The sequence below is a fragment of the Mobula birostris genome, chromosome 10, assembly GCF_030028105.1.
Source record: "Mobula birostris isolate sMobBir1 chromosome 10, sMobBir1.hap1, whole genome shotgun sequence".
Classification (NCBI taxonomy): domain Eukaryota; kingdom Metazoa; phylum Chordata; class Chondrichthyes; order Myliobatiformes; family Myliobatidae; genus Mobula; species Mobula birostris.
In genome coordinates, this window is record NC_092379.1 from 10,268,352 (window position 1) to 10,287,092 (window position 18,741).

Here is an 18,741-nt window from a genome sequence, read left to right on the forward strand (position 1 = left end):
TCAATAAAATATAACTATGACTATGACTATTACGTTGTGATGGTGTTAAAAATCCCCAATTCCGGTATTACTAGTAGAAATGGGTAAAGTGCCTTTACATCTACGCAGGTTTTAATTAGTAATTGTTGATTGGAAGAGGACATAAAATTGGTCATCCAATATATTGGCAAAGTTGGTAGAGCGTTGGGAGCAATGCATTCATCAGGTCTTCAGTTTTGGGTGGGTGGGAAATGTACGGGCACAAAACCTTGGGTAGTTCAGTGTGGGTTGTGGTCCCAGTGTATCTCTTTCTATCATTCCTCTATAGTGTTTCCCTTTGCCTGTGGTTGATTTAACCTTCCAGAAATAGATCAAGATGAAGGTCCATTGTATATCAGTGACCAAGGAAGTTAAGCAATATATTCAAGGCAGATATTATAGAACATAGCAACCTACAGCACATTACAGGCCCTTCGGCCCTTCAATGTTGTGCTGACCATGTAACCTACTCTAGAAACTGCCTAGAATTTCCCTACTGCAAAGCTCAATATTTTTCTAACATCATGTACCTATCTAAGAGTCTCATAAAAGACCCTATTGTATCCACCTCCACCACCATCACCAGCAGTGCATTCCACACACCCACCACGCTCTGTGTGAAAAACTTACCCCTGACATCCCCTCTGTACCTATTCCCTTGCACCTTAAAACTATCCCCTCTCGAGTTAGCCATTTCAGCCCCGGGAAAAAGCCTCTGACTATCCACATGATCAATGCCTCTCATCATCTTATACACCTCTATCAGGTCACCTCTCATCCTCCGTCGGTCCAAGGAGAAATGGCCAAAGACAAAGGATTATGGCCTCTTGCGTATTTATACAAATGGTTGAAATGATCCAGTGACAGGTTATTCAGGTGTTTCGGTTTCTGTTTCAAAGTTTCAGGTGACTATTCAGAAAAGTTTATCAGACAAAGTATCAGTATTCACATCTGAGATGGTTGCGATCCTTGTAGCCTTGGAATGGGTTGACAAACAACGCCCTGATTACATACCTCTGTGCTCTGATTCTTTGTAGGTTTTGATGTCCATCAAAGCTGTTACTTCTAATTGTAGGCCAGGCATCCTTCTTGAGATTGGAGAAGATCTGTTGAGGCTGCGAGGTCTAGGCTTGTGTTTCCATTTCTTATGGGTTCCTGTCCATGTTGGTGCTGAAGGACATTCTAGCCAAGCAATCATTTAAAATCTAGGATGTAAACATTGTGGTGCCTTTGCATAAGGGGAAGGTGAAAACCATAATTAAAAAGTCTATTCAATCACTGTGGCAACAAAGTTGGGATAAAGAAAAGGAAGGACGGCATTTATATAGAATTCAGAGGATGGCAGGAACTCAACTGGGAGATGGGTATAAAAGGAGGAATGAAGTTTTACTAACAAGAGAAAATCGGCAGATGCTAGAAACCCAGAGTGACACACACACACACAAATGCTGGAGGAACTCAGCGAGCCAGGCAGTATCTATGGAAAAAGGTAAACAGTTGACATTTTGGGCCAAGCCCCTTCATCGGGGCTGGAAAAGACAGTGGAGGAAGTCAGAGTAAGGAGGTGGGGGGAGGGGAGGAAGAAGTACAAGGTGGAAGGTGACAGGTGAAACCGGGAGAGGGGGAGGGGGTGAAGTAAAGAGTTGGGGTGCTGATTGGTGAAAGAGATAAGGGGGAGAGGGGGGAATCTGATAAGAGAGGTCAGAAGATCATAGAAGGAAGGAAGGAGGAGTACCAGAGGGAGGCAATGGGCAGGTAAGGAGATGAGGGAGGGAAACAGGAATGGGGAATGCTGAAGGGGAGGGAGTCCAGTTGGTTACACCCACACGCTCACATATTGGACATACTATGCAGAATAATTCCCTGTACAGGCTTTTGCAGGGAGTGCATTTGTCAAGAAACAGTGCAGCATATTGTTTGAGTGCAGTTCTGATGAGGTGTAAAGGAAACGTCTCATTGTTAAATTGAGACCTTTGAGACAGACACAGTGTAACGTGGAAAGATTGTTGGGGTATCACTGCCACTGTATTGTATGTAAGTGTGAATTTGACCTTCTGAAAAGCATCACACCTTTTATATTATTTGAGGGTTTTTTTTACTTCCTGACCTTTGCCCCACACTTTACCTCAGTGGGTGGTGGTAATGTGCCTCGTGTTCCCCTGTCAATGATCACAAGGTAACCGAGGAAGAAGAAGGAAGGAGCAGGACTCCATGCTGGGGCTTCACCAGACTGGCATCTGCGCCCTGACTGAGGGAAGTTGCTGTGACCCCTGGACACACCTTGGTGCTGCACCTGGGGTATTCCCAGTTACCTGTGTTCTTTTCTCCCTGCATCCCATGATCCAACCTGGGTCCCAGGGAGTTTCTGCTGATGCACAAAAGTGCTGGTGACATTTCTGTGGCACACATATACAGCTGAGACCACGAGCAATCACAACAGGCACCACTACGTTTATGTGCTTGATTTTAAATGATTGCTGGCTTATAGTTGTTTATGGGTATTGAAGCCAACATGGGTGATGCTTCGAGTGCTTTCCCCGCCAATCTGCAGGGCATGCTTGGAAGCACAGGCAGACGGAATGGGAGTAGATGGATATCCCAGACATTATCAACCTCCAGCTATCTAAATCCAGGGATCTCAAACTCAGGACAAGTATATACCTCTGAGCTGGTCACAAATGATGATCATTGAAGGTAACTTTCAGACAAGACTCAGTTCTTCAGAAGATGCTCTCTGCTCTGCCTTTAATCGTGTATTGTTCTACCTGTGCACATGTTTTGGCCCATTCTCTCTGGGTGGATAATGATATCAGAATCAGAACTGGAATCAGAATCAGAATCAGAATCAGAACTGGAACCAGAATCAGAATCAGAACTGGAATCAGAATCAGAATCAGAACTAGAATCAGAATCAGAATCAGAACTGGAATCAGAACCAGAATCAGAATCAGAATCAGAATCAGAATCAGAACCGGAACCAGAATCAGAATCAGAATCAGAACTGGAATCAGAATCAGAATCAGAATCAGAACTGGAATCAAAATCAGAATCAGAACCGGAATCAGGTTTAATATCACCAGAAAATATCATGAAATTAGTTGTGAATATATTTATATTAAATAGTTAAATTAAATAAGCAGTGCACAAAAACGGAAATTAGATAAGTAGTGAGTTAGTGTTCATGGGTCCAATGTCCATTCAGAAATCGGATGGCAGAGGGGAAGAAACTATTCCTGAGTTGTTGAGAGAGTGTCTTCAGGCTTCTGATGGTAACAATGAGAAGAGGGCATGTCCTGGGTGATGGGGGCCCTTAATAATGGATTGCACCTTTATGAGGTATCGCTCCTTGAAGATGTCCTGGACACTACAGAGGCCAGTGCCCACTGTGGATCTGGTAAGTTTACAAACCTCCGGTGCTTATTTCGATCCTGTGTAGTAGCACCCCATCTCCACCCCCATACCAGACGGTGATGCAGCTAGTCTGGTTGAGCTCCACGGTACATCTTTAGAAATTTGCTGATATTATGTTGGCATAACAAATCTCCTCAAACGCCTAATGAAATATAACCACAGTAGCACCTTTGTCCTGGGGAACAAGTGACCTGTAGTTTTCATTTTGTAAAAGTGCCAGACATGAACTATTTCCATTGAGAAAGTTGAATAACTCCCCCTTTGTATTCATTGGTATTGCTACTGGCGAGTTCACCTTTGTCAATCACCAGGTGAGGGCGGGAAGGGGTTGGAGTCACAGTAATTATAAAATCTCCAAGAGCAGGCATGTAATATGATGACCATCATGGATACCAGCCTCCATAGTGTCCAGGGCATCTTCAAGGAAAGGTACCTCAAAAAGGTAACCACCCAGGACATGCCTTGTTCCCATTGCTACCATCAGGAAGGAGTACAGAAGCCTGAAGACACACACTCAGTGATTCAGGAACAGCTTCTTCCCCTCTGCCATCCAATTTCTGAATGGAAGTTGAACCCATAAACACTACCTCACTACGTTTTTTATTTCTAGTTTTATACTCACCACTCTTTGGCTAAAGAAATTCCTCCTCATATTAAACCCGATTCTGGTGTGATCTTTGTAGCACTGTAGGACATGTCCAGAACTTGAAATAATACCAATAGAGGGGGTGCCTAACTGATGATGGGCAGAAATGGGCCATTCTGATAGAGACGGGAAGACAGTCAGAGAACTTAATGTTCTGTCTGGACACCTGGTTAATGCCCACCCAGATTGTTCCTCCAACTTGGGCTGAACTTCACTGTAACAGCGTGATGTCGGAACTCACCACCGGGACAAAAATTATCTCAACTGAAGTGCTGTCCTTCACCCATTGGTGTCTTTTGTAAATCTTTTTTGCAGGGTAGTAAAGGCAAAAGACTTGTGTTTGGGAAGCTCAAACATATCAGTTTTTGTGTTACAAACAGATCACCAGCTCTCAAATGTCACCGATCCTTTAATCTGGGGGAGGCAATGATTGAGAAGACAGTACACAAGAGATGTTCAGTGTAGAGGTGATATTCAGATGAATGCACCTGGAGATAAACCATGTAAATTATCTTCATGTCAGCGAAGGAGTCAGCAGTCATGGATTCTTGATTACCTGACTGGCAGACCACAGTATGTGTGCTTGCAACACTGTGTGTCCGACAGAGTGATCAGCAGCACTGGGGCTCCACAGGGAACTGTCTTGTCTCCCTTTCTCTTCACCATTTACACCTCGGACTTCAACTACTGCACAGAGTCTTGTCATCTTCAGAAGTTTTCTTGCCATAGTTGGATGCATCAGCAAGGGAGATGAGGCTACGGTAGGAAACTTTGTCACATGGTGTGAGCAGAATTATCTGCAGCTTAATGTGAAAAAGACTAAGGAGCTGGTGGTAGACCTGAGGAGAGCTAAGGTACCGGTGACCCCTGTTTCCATCCAGGGGGTCAGTGTGGACATGGTGGAGGATTACAAATACCTGGGGATACATATTGACAATAAACTGGACTGGTCTAAGAACACTGAGGCTGTCTACAAGAAAGGTCAGAGCCGTCTCTATTTCCTGAGGAGACTGAGGTCCTTTAACATCTGCCGGACGATGCCGAGGATGTTCTACGAGTCTGTGGTGGCCAGTGCTATCGTGTTTGCTGTTGTGTGCTGGGGCAGCAGGCTGAGGGTGGCAGACACCAACAGAATCAACAAACTCATTCGTAAAACCTGTGATGTTGTGGGGATGGAACTGGACTCTCTGACGGTGGTGTCTGAAAAGAGGATGCTGTCCAAGTTGCATGCCATCTTGGACAATGTCTCCCATCCACTACATAATGTACTGGTTGGGCACAGGAGTACATTCAGCCAGAGACTCATTCCACTGAGATGCAACACAGAGCGTCATAGGAAGTCATTCCTGTCTGTGGCCATCAAACTTTACAACTCCTCCCTTGGAGGGTCAGACACCCTGAGCCAATAGGCTGGTCCTGGACTTATTTCCTGGCATAATTTACATATTACTATTTAATTATTTACAGTTTTATTACTATTTAATTATTTATGGTGCAACTGTAACGAAAACCAATTTCCCCCGGGATCAATAAAGTATGATTATGACTACTACTATATTTTCCTTGTAAAGCCAATATATGTCAATCCTTGAAGGAGAAGCTGTATCTCATCCAAGTTGGAAACGTGCTTTGTCTCGCGGGTGCTGAGAACACACCAGCTTTTGTTCGTAAGAAATCAGTTCTTCAACTGATAGTGCAAGGGATTCACTATGTCTGACAACTGACTTGAATGGCCAGAGAATTGATAGCAGGGAGATATTGTTCCCCTTCTGTCTGTGTGGGAAGGGATTTACCCATCTGCAGATACACAAGTGAGTTCAGGCTGAAGAGGGGTCATGCACCTGCTCTGTGCGAGGGAGGGGATAAACTCAGTCATCCAGCCTGAAGATATATCGGGAAGTTCACACCATCGTGACATGGTTCACCTGTTCTGACTATGGGAAGCGATTCACTCTGTCTTCCAAGCTGAAGATAGATCGGAAAGTTCAAACAAGTGAGAGACCTTTCACCTGCTCCATTGTGAGAAGAGATTCACTCTCTCAGCCCACCTGCAGGCATACCAGTGAGCGCACGAGGGAGAGAGACCATTCAAGTGTTTCGTGTGTGGGAAAGGATTCACTAATTCATCCCATACAACGGGACACCAGCAAGTTCTCTCCGGGGAGAGGCCATTCACCTGCTCAGACTGTGGTGAGGCATGTATACAACCATCTCTCCCGCAAACACATCAGCGAGCTCGCAGAGGCTATTTATCTGCTCCGTGTGTGGGAAGAGATTCATCCGGTCATCGAATCTGTTGACACATGAGAGAGTTCACACTGGGGAGAGACGGTTCACCTGCCCAGACTGTGGGAAAGCATTTACTGCATCATCAAACATGACGAGACATGCCCAGGATGTGAAATTGTACTAATCGAACGAGACAAACTGAGCCAAGGCACACTTTGACGACGGGGAGACATGACCCATCCTGAATTGGACAGGAGGACAGATTTCAAAAGTACATTTATTATCAACGTCCATACATGTTGCCAGATACAACAATGAGGTTCATTTCCCTGTACTGCAGAATTCTCTAGTTCATCCCCCTCCCCTAATGAGACATCAGCAAGTTCACTTGGGGAAAAAGATGATCACCCGCTCAGAATGTGGAAAGAGATTTACTGTGTCATTTCAATGCATACCAACCAGTTCACACCGGGGAGAGGCCGTTCTTCTGTTCTGAATCTGGTTGGTTCTGTCCCTTCCTGTCCCTTGCCTCTGTTGACTTCACGGACCGGACCATGACAGTACCCCCCACTCTACGGGAGCCTCCTGGCGACCAAACAGGCTATCCAGACTATGGACGACCTGGGCGGGTGGGAGGGTATTTAACAGAAGGGAACCCCGGGTGGCAAGAGGAAAACGACAGTGTCTGTGTCACTGGGTCCACGGTTGGCTGGATCGTTCTGTCATAAGGAGGTGGCTGGGAATGGACCCAAGTGCAAGACACAGACACTGAAGTACTAGGGACAGGACTAGGATACAGGGTGAGGGCTAGGACATGGACACGAAAACCAGGAACACGGAACAGGACTGGACAAGAGAGCTAGGAGTCAGGGCTTGGACTCCGAGCCAGAGACTGGACAAGGACCCAGAACCTGGGTCTTGCCTCTGGCTCGGACCCCAGACCCCAGAACTAGGCAAGGACGTGACTTGGCTGGCAGGCAGGACGAGGCTGGAGTCTTCAGACCTGAGGCGAGGCTGGAGACCAAAGAACCGGAATGCAGACTTCATGGACCGGACCATGACATACTCGAATATCATCAATCTTTGAAAAGGCAAAAAAAAAAAATGTGCATGGCAATCTCAAATACAACTCATCAGTTTGCTGTGAATGTCAGTTCATCAGCATTTCAATACTTCTCAACCATCAGGCTCTTGAACCAGAGGGGGCCACAACACTCAATCTCCTTCTAGTGACCTTACAACCAATGATCTCACTTTAAGCACGCTTTATCTTGTCATTGCGGCTTCTCATTATTAATTGCTGTTTATCTACCTAAGCATTTGCACAGATTGTTAGGAAACTTTGTCACACGGTGTGAGCAGAATTATCTGCAGCTTAATGTGAAAAAGACTAAGGAGCTGGTGGTAGACCTGAGGAGAGCTAAGGCACCGGTGACCCCTGTTTCCATCCAGGGGATCAGTGTGGACATGGTGGAGGATTACAAATACCTGGGGATACGAATTGACAATAAACTGGACTGGTCAAAGAACACTGAGGCTGCCTACAAGAAGGGTCAGAGATATCTCTATTTCCTGAGGAGAATGAGGTCCTTTAACATCTGCTGGAAGATGCTGAGGATGTTCTACGAGCCTGTGGTGGCCAGTGCAATCACGTTTGCTTTTGTGTGCTGGGGCAGCAGGTTGAGGGTAGCAGACGCCAACAGAATCAACAAACTCATTCGTAAGGCCAGTGATGTTGTGGGGATGGAACTGGACTCTCTGACGGTGGTGCCTGAAAAGAGGATGCTGTCCAAGTTGCATGCCATCTTGGTCAATGTCTCCCATCCATTACATAATGTACTGGGTGGGCACAGGAGTACATTCAGCCAGAGACTCATTCCACCGAGATGCAACACAGAGCATCATAGGAAGTCATTCCTGCCTGTGGCCATCAAACTTTACAACTCCTCCCTTGGAGGGTCAGACATCCTGAGCCATTAGGCTGGTCCTGGACTTATTTCATAGTTTAGTGGCATAATTTACATATTACTATTTAACTATTTATGGTTCTATTACTATTTATTATTTATGGAGCAACTGTAACGAAAACCAATTTCCCCCGGGATCAATAAAGTATGACTATGACTATGACTATGTTGTCATCTGCACGCTAGTTGATCTTTCATTGATCCTGTCTGTTATGGTTACTGTTCTATAAATGTGCTGAGTATGCCCGCAGGAAAATGAATCTCAGGGTTGTATATAGCGACATGTATGTACTTTGACAATAATATTTACTTTGAACTTTCTCATTCTATGCCTGCTATCAGTGTTTCCCGACCGGAGTGCGAAAGCCGCCCGCGCAGGAGGCGGAGGTCGGTGGTGTCCGGTTGGAGGTCTCCAGTTTTCAGCCAGGCGAGCCTTGGTGCTGCTGGACCTTGGACATCCTTCCCAGGGAAGGCGGCTTTCTATCGGCCAGCGGCTGTGCACGGCGAAACCCGTCGGATTCGCGCCTCCTCCAGAGCAGCTCATCTCCTCTGAGAGTGCAGCCTCCCCTCGGCCGCACGCAAGGAACTTCTGCGCAGAAGTCTGCAACCGGTTTCCTGGAGTTCGGCCCGAGGGCATGCGCCGTGGTCTGGGGGTGGGGTCTGCTGAAATTAGAACAGTGTAGCCCAGCCCTTCTCTTTCTGTTCCACCCCACTTCCTCAGTCTGGAACCGTTCCTCCACACACACTCTTTTTCTCTTCCTTTCTCACTCCCCCTCTTTGTCCCCCACTCCCACTTTGTGGCCCCTTGTCTCTGTCCCCCCTCCCCCCCCGTCCACCTGCCCTCATTCAGTCCTCTCCCTGCACTCTTTCTCTCACAGTCCCCTCTCTCTCTACATTAACCCACTCGTACTCTCACACTGCCCGGTATCTGCACGCCCACCTCCCTTTCACTCCCATCCCTGTCTTCGCAGTCAATCACATCCTCTCCCCGCACCCCCACGCCCGTTCACCGTCGAGAGAGAGAGAGGTCGCCACTCAGCTGGATGACCGATCTCCCTCCGGTAAACCGACTCATTATCAACCAGAGCCCGTTTAACAACAGCTGGCGAATTTGTTCGCCCGTTAAAGGGGCTGTTCAATCTCCCCGAAGGGAGAGCAGTTCCGGTAGTGCTGGAGGAACCTGTGGAATTGTTACAGAGCAGAAGAGCGTCACGGTAGCGTAGGGGTTAACGCGACGCTATTACAGATCGGGGGTGTTCCGGCGCCGTTCTGTAGGGAGTCTCTGCTCGTGGAGTGCTTGGTTTTTCTCCGGTCTCTTTCCGCAGTCCAAATCCACGCTGGATTAACCTAGTTTACCGTAACTGGTCTTTGGTTAGGATAGGGTTAATCGGGGTTGTTAACTGAACTAACAAAGGGGTTTGCCAGCAAATACAGATTCTCCCTGTGCCTAACTGATGATTGTCATGAGGACTTAATCCCTGTAACAAAACAAACAACATCCGCTGATTCTCCTTTGTCTATTCTGCCTCTTGTTTCCTCACAGAATTGTCAGATGAGATTTCCTTTTAAGGAAGCCAGCCTGACATTGGCCTATTTTGTCATGTGTCTCCAAGTACCCTGAGCTTCATCCTTAATATTTGACAATAACATCTTCCCAACTACAGAAGTCAGGCTGACTGGCTTATAATTTCCATTTTTTTGCCTCCCTCCTTTCTTATAGAGTGGAGTGACATTTGCAATTTTCCAGTTCTCTGGGACCGTTCCAGAATCTATTGTTCTTGAAAGATTATTACTAATACCTCCACAATCACTTCACCTACCCTTTTCAGAATGTAAACACAAGGAATTCTGCAGATGTTGGAAATTCAAGCTTGCTGGTGAACGCAGCAGGCCAGGCAGCATCTCTAGGAAGAGGTACAGTCGATGTTTCAGGCCGAGACCCTTTGTCAGGAATGTAGTTCATCTGGAGCAGGTGACCCAGCTCCTTTCAGGTGCTTCAGCTCCCTAAGCACCCTCGCCTTAGCAACAGCAGCATTTTCACTCACTTCTGCCCCTTGACATGCTCCAATTTCTGGCACACTGCCAGTGTCTTCCACAGTGAAGACTGATGCAAAATACTTGTTAAGATTGACCACCATTTCTTTGTCCTCCATTACTACCTCCCCAGTTTCATTTCCCAGTGGTCTGATATCCATTCCCATCTCTCTTTTACTCTTTAAATACTTGAATAAAAAAATTATTTTATCCTCTTTTATATCTTTGACTCGATTGCCTTCATATTTCATCTCTTCTCTCCCTATTGCTTTTTCAGTTGTCTTCTGTTGATTTATAAAAGCTTCTAAATTTCCCATTTATATTTGCTCTATTATATGCCCTCTACTTTTATGTTGTCTTTGATTTCCCTTGTCAGTCATGGTTGCATCACCCTTCCTTTAGAATACTTCTTCTTCACAGACGCGCACGCACGCATATGCAGACGCATACACACATACATACACACACACACGCAGGCACACGCCAAAATAAAAGAATGCTTCTTCTTTGGGACCTATCTATCCTGTGCCTTCCAAATTGCTCTTCTGCCGTCATCCTTGCTAGTGTCTCCTTCCAATCAACTTTGGTCAGCTCCTCTCTTATGCTTCTGTAATTCCCTTTAGCTTAAGAGGCTACTAGACAGGTATATGGAGGAATTTAAGGTTGGGGGGGTTATATGGGAGGCAGGGTTTGAGGGTCAGCACAACATTGTGGGCCGAAGGGCCTGCAATGTGCTGTAATATTCTATGTTCTATGTTTACTCTACTGTATTACTGATATGTATGACCTTAGCTTCTGCCTTTCAAACTGCGGGGTGAATTCTATCATATTATGATCAATGCTCCCCCAGCAGTTCCTTTACCTTAACCTCCCTAATCAAATCTGGTTCATTACAGAACACCCAGAATTGCCTTTCTCCGAGTAGGCTCAACCATAGGCTGCTCTAAGAAGCTGTCTCGTGAGCATTCTACAAGTGCCACCTCTTGGGATTCAGCACCAACCTGATTTTCCCCATCTTCCTGCATATTGAAATCTCTCACTATGATCGTAACGTTGCCCTTGTTACATTCCTTGTCTATCTCCCATTGTAACTTGTACCCCACATCCTGGCTGCTGTTCAGAGGCCCGTGTTTAGCTCCCATGAGGGTCTTTTTACCCTTGCAATTTCTTAACTCTACCCACAAGGATTCCACATCTTCCGATCTCATGTCACATCTTTCTAAGAATTTGATTTCATTTTATGCCACATCACCCCTTCTGCCTACCTGCCTGTCCTTTTGATACAATGTGTACCCCTGGATGTTTTTTTTAGATTATGAGAACACCCAGTCCTCTTTTATTGTCATTTAGAAATGCATACATGCATTAAGAAATGATACAATGTTTCTCCGGAGTGATATCACAGAAAACAGGACAAACCAAAGACTAACACTGACAGAGCCATGTAATTATAACATATAGTTACAGCAGTGCAAAGCGATACCATAATTTGATGAAGAACAAACTACGGGCACGGTAAAATAGTCTCAAAGTCCCGGAGTCGATCGACTCCCGAGTCTCCGATAGCAGGCGGCAAAAGGGAGAAACTCCCTGCCATAAACCTCCAGGCACCGTCAACTTGCCGATACCTTGGAAGCAGCCAACCACAGCCGACCCTGAGTCCATCCATCCGAAAACTTCGAGCTTCCAACCAGCCTGTCCGATACAGCCTCCTGAGCGCCATCCTCTGCCGAGCGCCTTCGACCCCGCCCCGGCCGCTGAAACAAGCAAAGCCGAGGATTTCGGGGCCTTCTGCTCCGGAGATTCCGGTTACCACACAGTAGCAGCGGCAGCGAAGCGGGCATTTCAGAAGTTTCTCCAGATGTTCTTCCGAGCTCTCACGTCTGTCTCCATCAAATCAGAATTGTGCACGGTCCCCTACTTGACAGATGACAGACATCACCACCGGAGTGGCCGCACGCACTGCCGTCGCGCTGCCATCTTCTCCTCCTTCTAAGCTCCCAACTATGATCTTCTTTCAGCCACAGCTCACCGATGTCCACAACATCATACCTGCCAATCTCGAACTCTGCTACAAGATCATCTACCTTAGTCTGTATACTGTGTGCATTCGAATACTGTGTAACTCCTGTACTCAACACCCTTTTCAATTTTGTCTCCATGTTGCACTACAACTCATCCCACTGATTGCAATTTTGCCTTACTGTCTTCACGACCTCTCTGCACACTGCATCTATTTGTATACCAACCAGCCCATTCTCAGCCCTGTTACTCTGGTTCCATCCCCCTGCCAAATTAGCTTGAACCGGCTCCAAAAGCTCTAGCAAACCTGCCCATAAGGATATTGCATCCCCCTGGAGTTCAAGTGTAACCCGCCCATTTTTTCCCCAGGTCGTGCCTTCCCCAGAGGAGATCCCAAACATTAGCTCCTACAGTACAGAGCTGCTCTATACTGGCCTCCTATTCCCTTTCCCTTTCCTGATGATGCTTGACCGCAAGACGTTCTAGGCCAGGGGCCGGGTGAGCAAGACTGAGGCAGAACCATCACGTCTGTGCACAACGAAGAGTTAACCATGAAGCACAGCCAGTAAAAGTGATCCCAGGAGAAATCTGAAACCCTGATTCCTGCTCCAGTTCCTCAGGCACGCATTCCTCTGCCAAATCATCCTATTCTTATCCTCACTGGGACTTGCCATGAGCATTAAACAAGCTATTACTACCCTTCCGCTTCTGCATGTCATCTTGATACAGGTATCAGCCTTCATAAATCAAAGGTATTGAGTACAGGAGATGGGATGTTATGTTGAAGTTGCATAAGACATTGCTGGGGCCTAGAGTATTGCATGCAGTTTTGGTCATCTACCTATGGGAAAGATGTAAATAAGGGTGAAAGAGCACTGAAAACTTTTACAATGATGTTGCCAGGTCTGGAGGACCAGAGTTATATGGAAAGGTTGAATAGGTTAGGCCTTTATTCCTTGGAACGTAGAAGATTTGAGAGAGATATAGAAAGTTATCAGGGGTATAACCAGTGTAAATGCAAGTTGGCTTTTTTCCACTGGGGTTGGGTATAATGAGAGATTATGGGTTAAGGGTGAAAGGTGGAAAGTTTGAGGGTAACATGAAGGGAAACTTCTTCACTCGAGGGTGGTGAGAGCATGGAATGGGCTGTCAGCACAGGTGGTGCATGCGAGCTCAATTTCAACATTCATGAGGTTTGGATAGGTACATGGATGGTGGGGGAGTACAGATGGCTATGGTGTGGGTGCAAGTCGCTGGGAGCAGGCAGTTTAAATGTTTCAGCATGGACTAAGTGGGCCGAAGGGCCTGATTCTGTGCTGTACTTTTCTACGACTCTATACATAAGAGTCTGCACTCGGAGTACAGTGTGGAGTATTGATCACTCTGTTATAGGGGAAACCCTGTTGATCCGGAGAGGGTGCGGAAGAGATTTACGAGGATGATACTGGAACTAGAGAGGCTGAGTTATAGTCATGCTGACTTTTTATTCCTTGGAATGTACCAGAAGGAAATCCACGGCAGGGGAGGGGGTGGGCTTCAGGATTAATTACCCCCAAAAACAGCCCGAACCTTTCCTTGGGATAAGCCACTCCGCCAATCATCCCCCATCTTCATTCAGAGGAGCCACAGGGAGGGCACTCGGGCCGGTCCCATTATTCAATACGACCACGGACGATCTACGCTGATCCCAGCTGCAGTGCTCGTTCTGCTCAAGCCTCAATTCCTCGCTAATTCACATATTTAACTACCTCCACCTCAGATATACCTATCAATCCGGCCTCCCCGCCCTTGGGTCTATAGTATCCCAGAGAACATACAGGCAGTCATAGAACTTCTGAAATTTCCACACGTCTCCATTCAGAATGAGCAGCCCCTTATTTTGCAACAGTCGACCCCTGTCCACAGCTCTGATGATGAGAGACACCCTATCAAAATACTCAACAGGCGCCCCATCAAGCCCCCTTGTGATCACGTCTGACTATATTATAAACTCAGGTCTCAGCACCACAGGTAACCATCCAATAAATTACCCTGGTGAATCTCCTCTGGACTGTCACCAATGTAACTCTTGTCGTGTCTTTTAGCTCAGGGAACCAAATCTGTGCATAGAATTCTAGTTAACACGCACGGCCCAAAACATCGACTGTTTATTTATTTCCATAGATGCTGCTTGGCCTGTTGAGTTCCTCCAGCATTTTGTGTGTATTGCTTGGATTTCCAGCATCAGCAGATTTTCTCTTGCTTGTGATAGAACTCTAGGTGTTGCCTCACCAACACCCTGTACAAGGAGCAACGCCATCCTGTTTCTAAACTCCACTCCACGTGCAGTAAAGGCCAAGGTGCTGTCAGCCATCTTAACCTCTTGTAGGGCCAGGATGTTAACTTTTTTTTCTTACCTTCCTAGGCTGGAACAGCCAATCCATCTGAACTTCTGCACATTTGCAGTTTGTCTCCAGTTAGATAGAAATCCGCCATTTAATTTCTCTTGCTGAGTTGCATTTGATATTGCACGTTTACTCCATTTGACAGCCTCTTGCCCACTCACTCAGCTGACCTGTATCCTGCTGCAGAATCACAACACTATCGTCTGATTCCCTTCCACTGCTACTGGGTCATAAGCAGGCTTGGACATCTCACACCTCGTTCCCGTCCTCCTGGTCAATAAGCAGGGCTACTCCAAGTGTCACCTCCTTCCGGCTAGAAAATGACCCACACACAAAACACCAGAGGAACTCAACGGCTCGGGCAGCGTCTATGGAGGGAAATGGACAGTAGACATTTTGGGTTGAGATCTGCTCCATCAGAAATGTCAATTGTTCATTCCCCTCTACGGATGCTGTCTTCCTCGTTGAATTCTTCCAGCATTACACATATTCCTCCAGATTCCAGTATCTGCAGTCTCCCATGTCTTAACTAATTCGGCTCCTTTTTTCATGAACCATTTGCCTTTCAGACAATTCTGACATAGTCCCTCCAATATTGGGGCTTCTAAATTTAGATCATAAGGCATGGGTATTCAGCCCTTCCAGTTTGGGCAGAATTAAGCCATTCAGCCCATCTGGACTGCTCTGACATTCCACCATGGCCAGTATGTTATCCCTCTCAACCCCATTCCCTGCCTTCTTACCATAATATTTGACACCCTGATTAATCAATAGCCTATCAATCTATGCCGTAAATATACCCACTGACTTAGCCTACACAACTGTCTGTGGCAACTAAGTCCACAGATTCCCCACCATCTGGCTAAAGAAATGTTTCCTCATTTCTGATCTAAATGGACGCCCCTCTATCCTGAGGCTTTGCTGTCTGGTCCTAGACTCCCCCACTGTAGGAAACATCCTCTCTATCAAGGCCTTTCAATGTTTGAGATCTCCTTTCATTCTTATAAACTCCAGCGAGTAGAAGCCCAGAGCCATCAAATGGGCTCATATATTAACCCTTTCATTCCTGAGATTATCCTTCTGAACCTCCTCTAGACCTTGTCCAATGCCAGCACATCTTTTCTTAGGTAAGGGGCCCAAGTGCCATCTGACCAATGCCTGATAACATCTCACATCCTTGCTCATATATTCTAGTCCTCATGAAATGAATGATAACATCAAATTTGTTTCCTTACCAACTCAACCCGTGTAGGGAATCCTGCACAAGGGCCCCCAAGTTCCTTTGCAGCTCTGATTTTTGAATTTTCTCCCCTTTTAGAAAATAGCCCACACCTTTATTCCTTCTACTAAAGTGAATGACCACTATATTTCATCAGCCACTTCTTTGCCCTTTCTCCCAATCTGCTGAAACCCTTCTGAAAACACCCTGCTTCCTCAACACTACCTGCCCCTCCACCTTTCTTAGTATTGTCTGCAAACTTGGCCACAAAGCCATCAGCTGACATATAATGTGAAAAGAGGTGGTCCCAACACCAAACCCTGCAGCACACCACTAGTCACCAGCAGCCAACAAGAAAATGCCCTTTTGCCTTCTATCTGTCAGCCAATCTTCTATCCATGCTAGTTCCTTTCCTGTAATACAGTGGGCTCTTGTGTGGCACCTACTCAGAGGCCTTCTGAAAACGCAAGTAAATAACATCCACTGACTCACCTTTGTCTATCCTGTCTGTTATTTCCTTGAAGAGTTCCAACAGTTTTGTCAGGCGAAATTTCACTTGAAGGGAACCATACTGACTATTTTGTCATGTGTCTCCAAGTACAACAAAACCTCAGCCTTAATAACAGACTCCAACATCTTTCCAGCCACTGAAGTCCGGCTAACTGACCTATAATTTCTTTTCTTCTTCTTCCCTTCCTTCTTAAAGAGAGGAGAGACATTTGCAATTTGCCGGTCCTCCAGAACCATTCTAGTATCTTGTGATTCTTGAAAGATCATTAAAAATGCCTCCATAATCTCTTCACCTACCCTTTTCAGAACTTTGGAGTGCAGTCCATCTGATCCAAGTGACTTATCAACCCTCAGACTTTTCATCTTCCTGAGTATCTCTCCTTGGAAATAGCAACAAAGCCCACTCCTGACCCCTGACACTCTTGCATTTCTGGCATTTGGCTAGTGTCTTCCACAGTGGAGACTGACGGAAAATACATATCAAGTTTGTCCTCCATTTCTTTGTCCCCCATTACTACCCCTCCAGCATCATTTTCAAGAGGTCTGATACCAACTTTCTTTTACTCTCCTGGTTTACAAAACAGTGCATTGGCCTTCATCATTCGTGGGATTGAGTTTAAGAGCCGAGGGGTAATGTTGCAGCTATATAGGACCCTGGTCAGACCCCACTTGAGAGTACTGTACTCATTTCTGATCGCCTCACTACAGTAAGGACATGGAAATCATAGAAAGGGTGCAGAGGAGATTTACAAGGATGTTGCCTGGATTGGGGAGCACGCCTTATGAGAATAGGTTGAGTGAACTCAGTCTTTTCTCCTTGGACCTGATAGAGGTGTACAAGATGATGAGAGGCATTGATCATGTAGATAGTCAGAGGCGTTTTCCCAGGGCTGAAATGGCTAGCATGAGAGGGCATAGTTTTAAGGGGCTTGGAAGTAGGTACAGAGGAGATGTCAGGGGTAAGTTTTTTTATGCAGGGTGTGGTGAGTGCGTGGAATGGGCTGCCAGCGGCGGTGGTGGAGGCTGAAATGACAGGGTCTTTTAAGAGACTCCTGGATGGAGACATGGACCTTAAAAAAATAGAGGGCTATGGGTAAGCCTGGGTGGTTCTAAGGTAAGGGCATGTTCTGCACAGCTTTGTGGGCCGATGGGCCTGTATTGTGCTGTAGGTTTTCTATGTTTCTTTATATATCTAAAAAAAAGTATCTTCTTTTATATCATTGGCTTGCTTAGCTTCATATTTATTTTCCTTTTAATGGCTTTTTAGTTGCCTTCTGTTGGTGTTTAAAAGCCTCCCTTACACAGGCAAGTGTGCAGTGCACCTTGTGACAATTTCCCTATCATCCATTTTAAATCACTATGTTTGCTATTTCAATTCATAATTCAAGCCAGAATAACTGATGTCAAGATTAAGGAAGCTTTGTTGGTTCACAAATCAAACAGGTCATCAATGTCAGGCAATTCGAAGAACTTCTAGTGGAACTGAAGAAAATCGTATGGAAGGCATTCGAAGATGTTACTGAAAAATTTCTTGGCAACTACAGACCACCAAACTATGTGCAGCTGGTTGACAACATGCTTCAAGCATACAGAACCATGAAGTGCAACATGTCACTAAAGATTCATTTTCTGCATTCTCTTCCAGATTTCTTCCCTGCAAATCTTGGTGCTGTCAGTGACGAGCACGGTGAAAGGTTTCACCAGGACATCGTGGTCATGGAGAAACGGTATCAGGGCAACTGGAATCCATCAATGCTGGCTGATTATTGTTGGACACAAACGAGAAGCCTCAGATATGGAGTACAAACGAAAATCATCAACAAAACATTTTTAACTTAGTGGAACTATTGGAAAGTCATGCAATCAAATATATTATATTCAATAAAAATTAATTTCTTGTTTCTCCAAATTCCTACATGATCCATGTAATCTGAAATTACATTTGTGTTCAGCTTCAAGCGGTCTATGTTAAACCAAAAAAAAATTCCGAGGAAGCAACACTTCGGAAAAAAATTGTTGCCCAGTGTAACTAGTGTTTCCTGTGTTTGAATGTGTTACTTGAACAAATAAATTGCTCACATCCGACTGCGCTCAGAGTTTGCGCTCTGTTCTGAGTAGAAGTCGTTTATTCCCCACACTTTCGGTTATCACCAGTCCCGAGTCCCATTTTCCATCTCGCGTTTTTCACACAGCTCGATTACCCGCTAGCGTGTACGTCCGTGGGCCGTGGGAGGAAACCGGAGCACCCGGGGAAGCCACGGGTCACACACACACACACACACACACACACACACACACACA

General features: G+C 45.9%; 1 protein-coding gene across 1 annotated transcript in view; it reads left to right on the top strand.

The window, feature by feature from the left end:
• LOC140203805 (uncharacterized) overlaps positions 1 to 18,741 on the top strand; it is a 59,917-nt gene that overhangs the window by 20,740 nt on the left and 20,436 nt on the right. Inside the window, exon 3 of the mRNA XM_072269892.1 lies at positions 8,811 to 8,826. Within this exon, the coding sequence (XP_072125993.1) occupies positions 8,811 to 8,826 (16 nt within the window). The remainder of the gene's footprint in view (positions 1 to 8,810; positions 8,827 to 18,741) is intronic.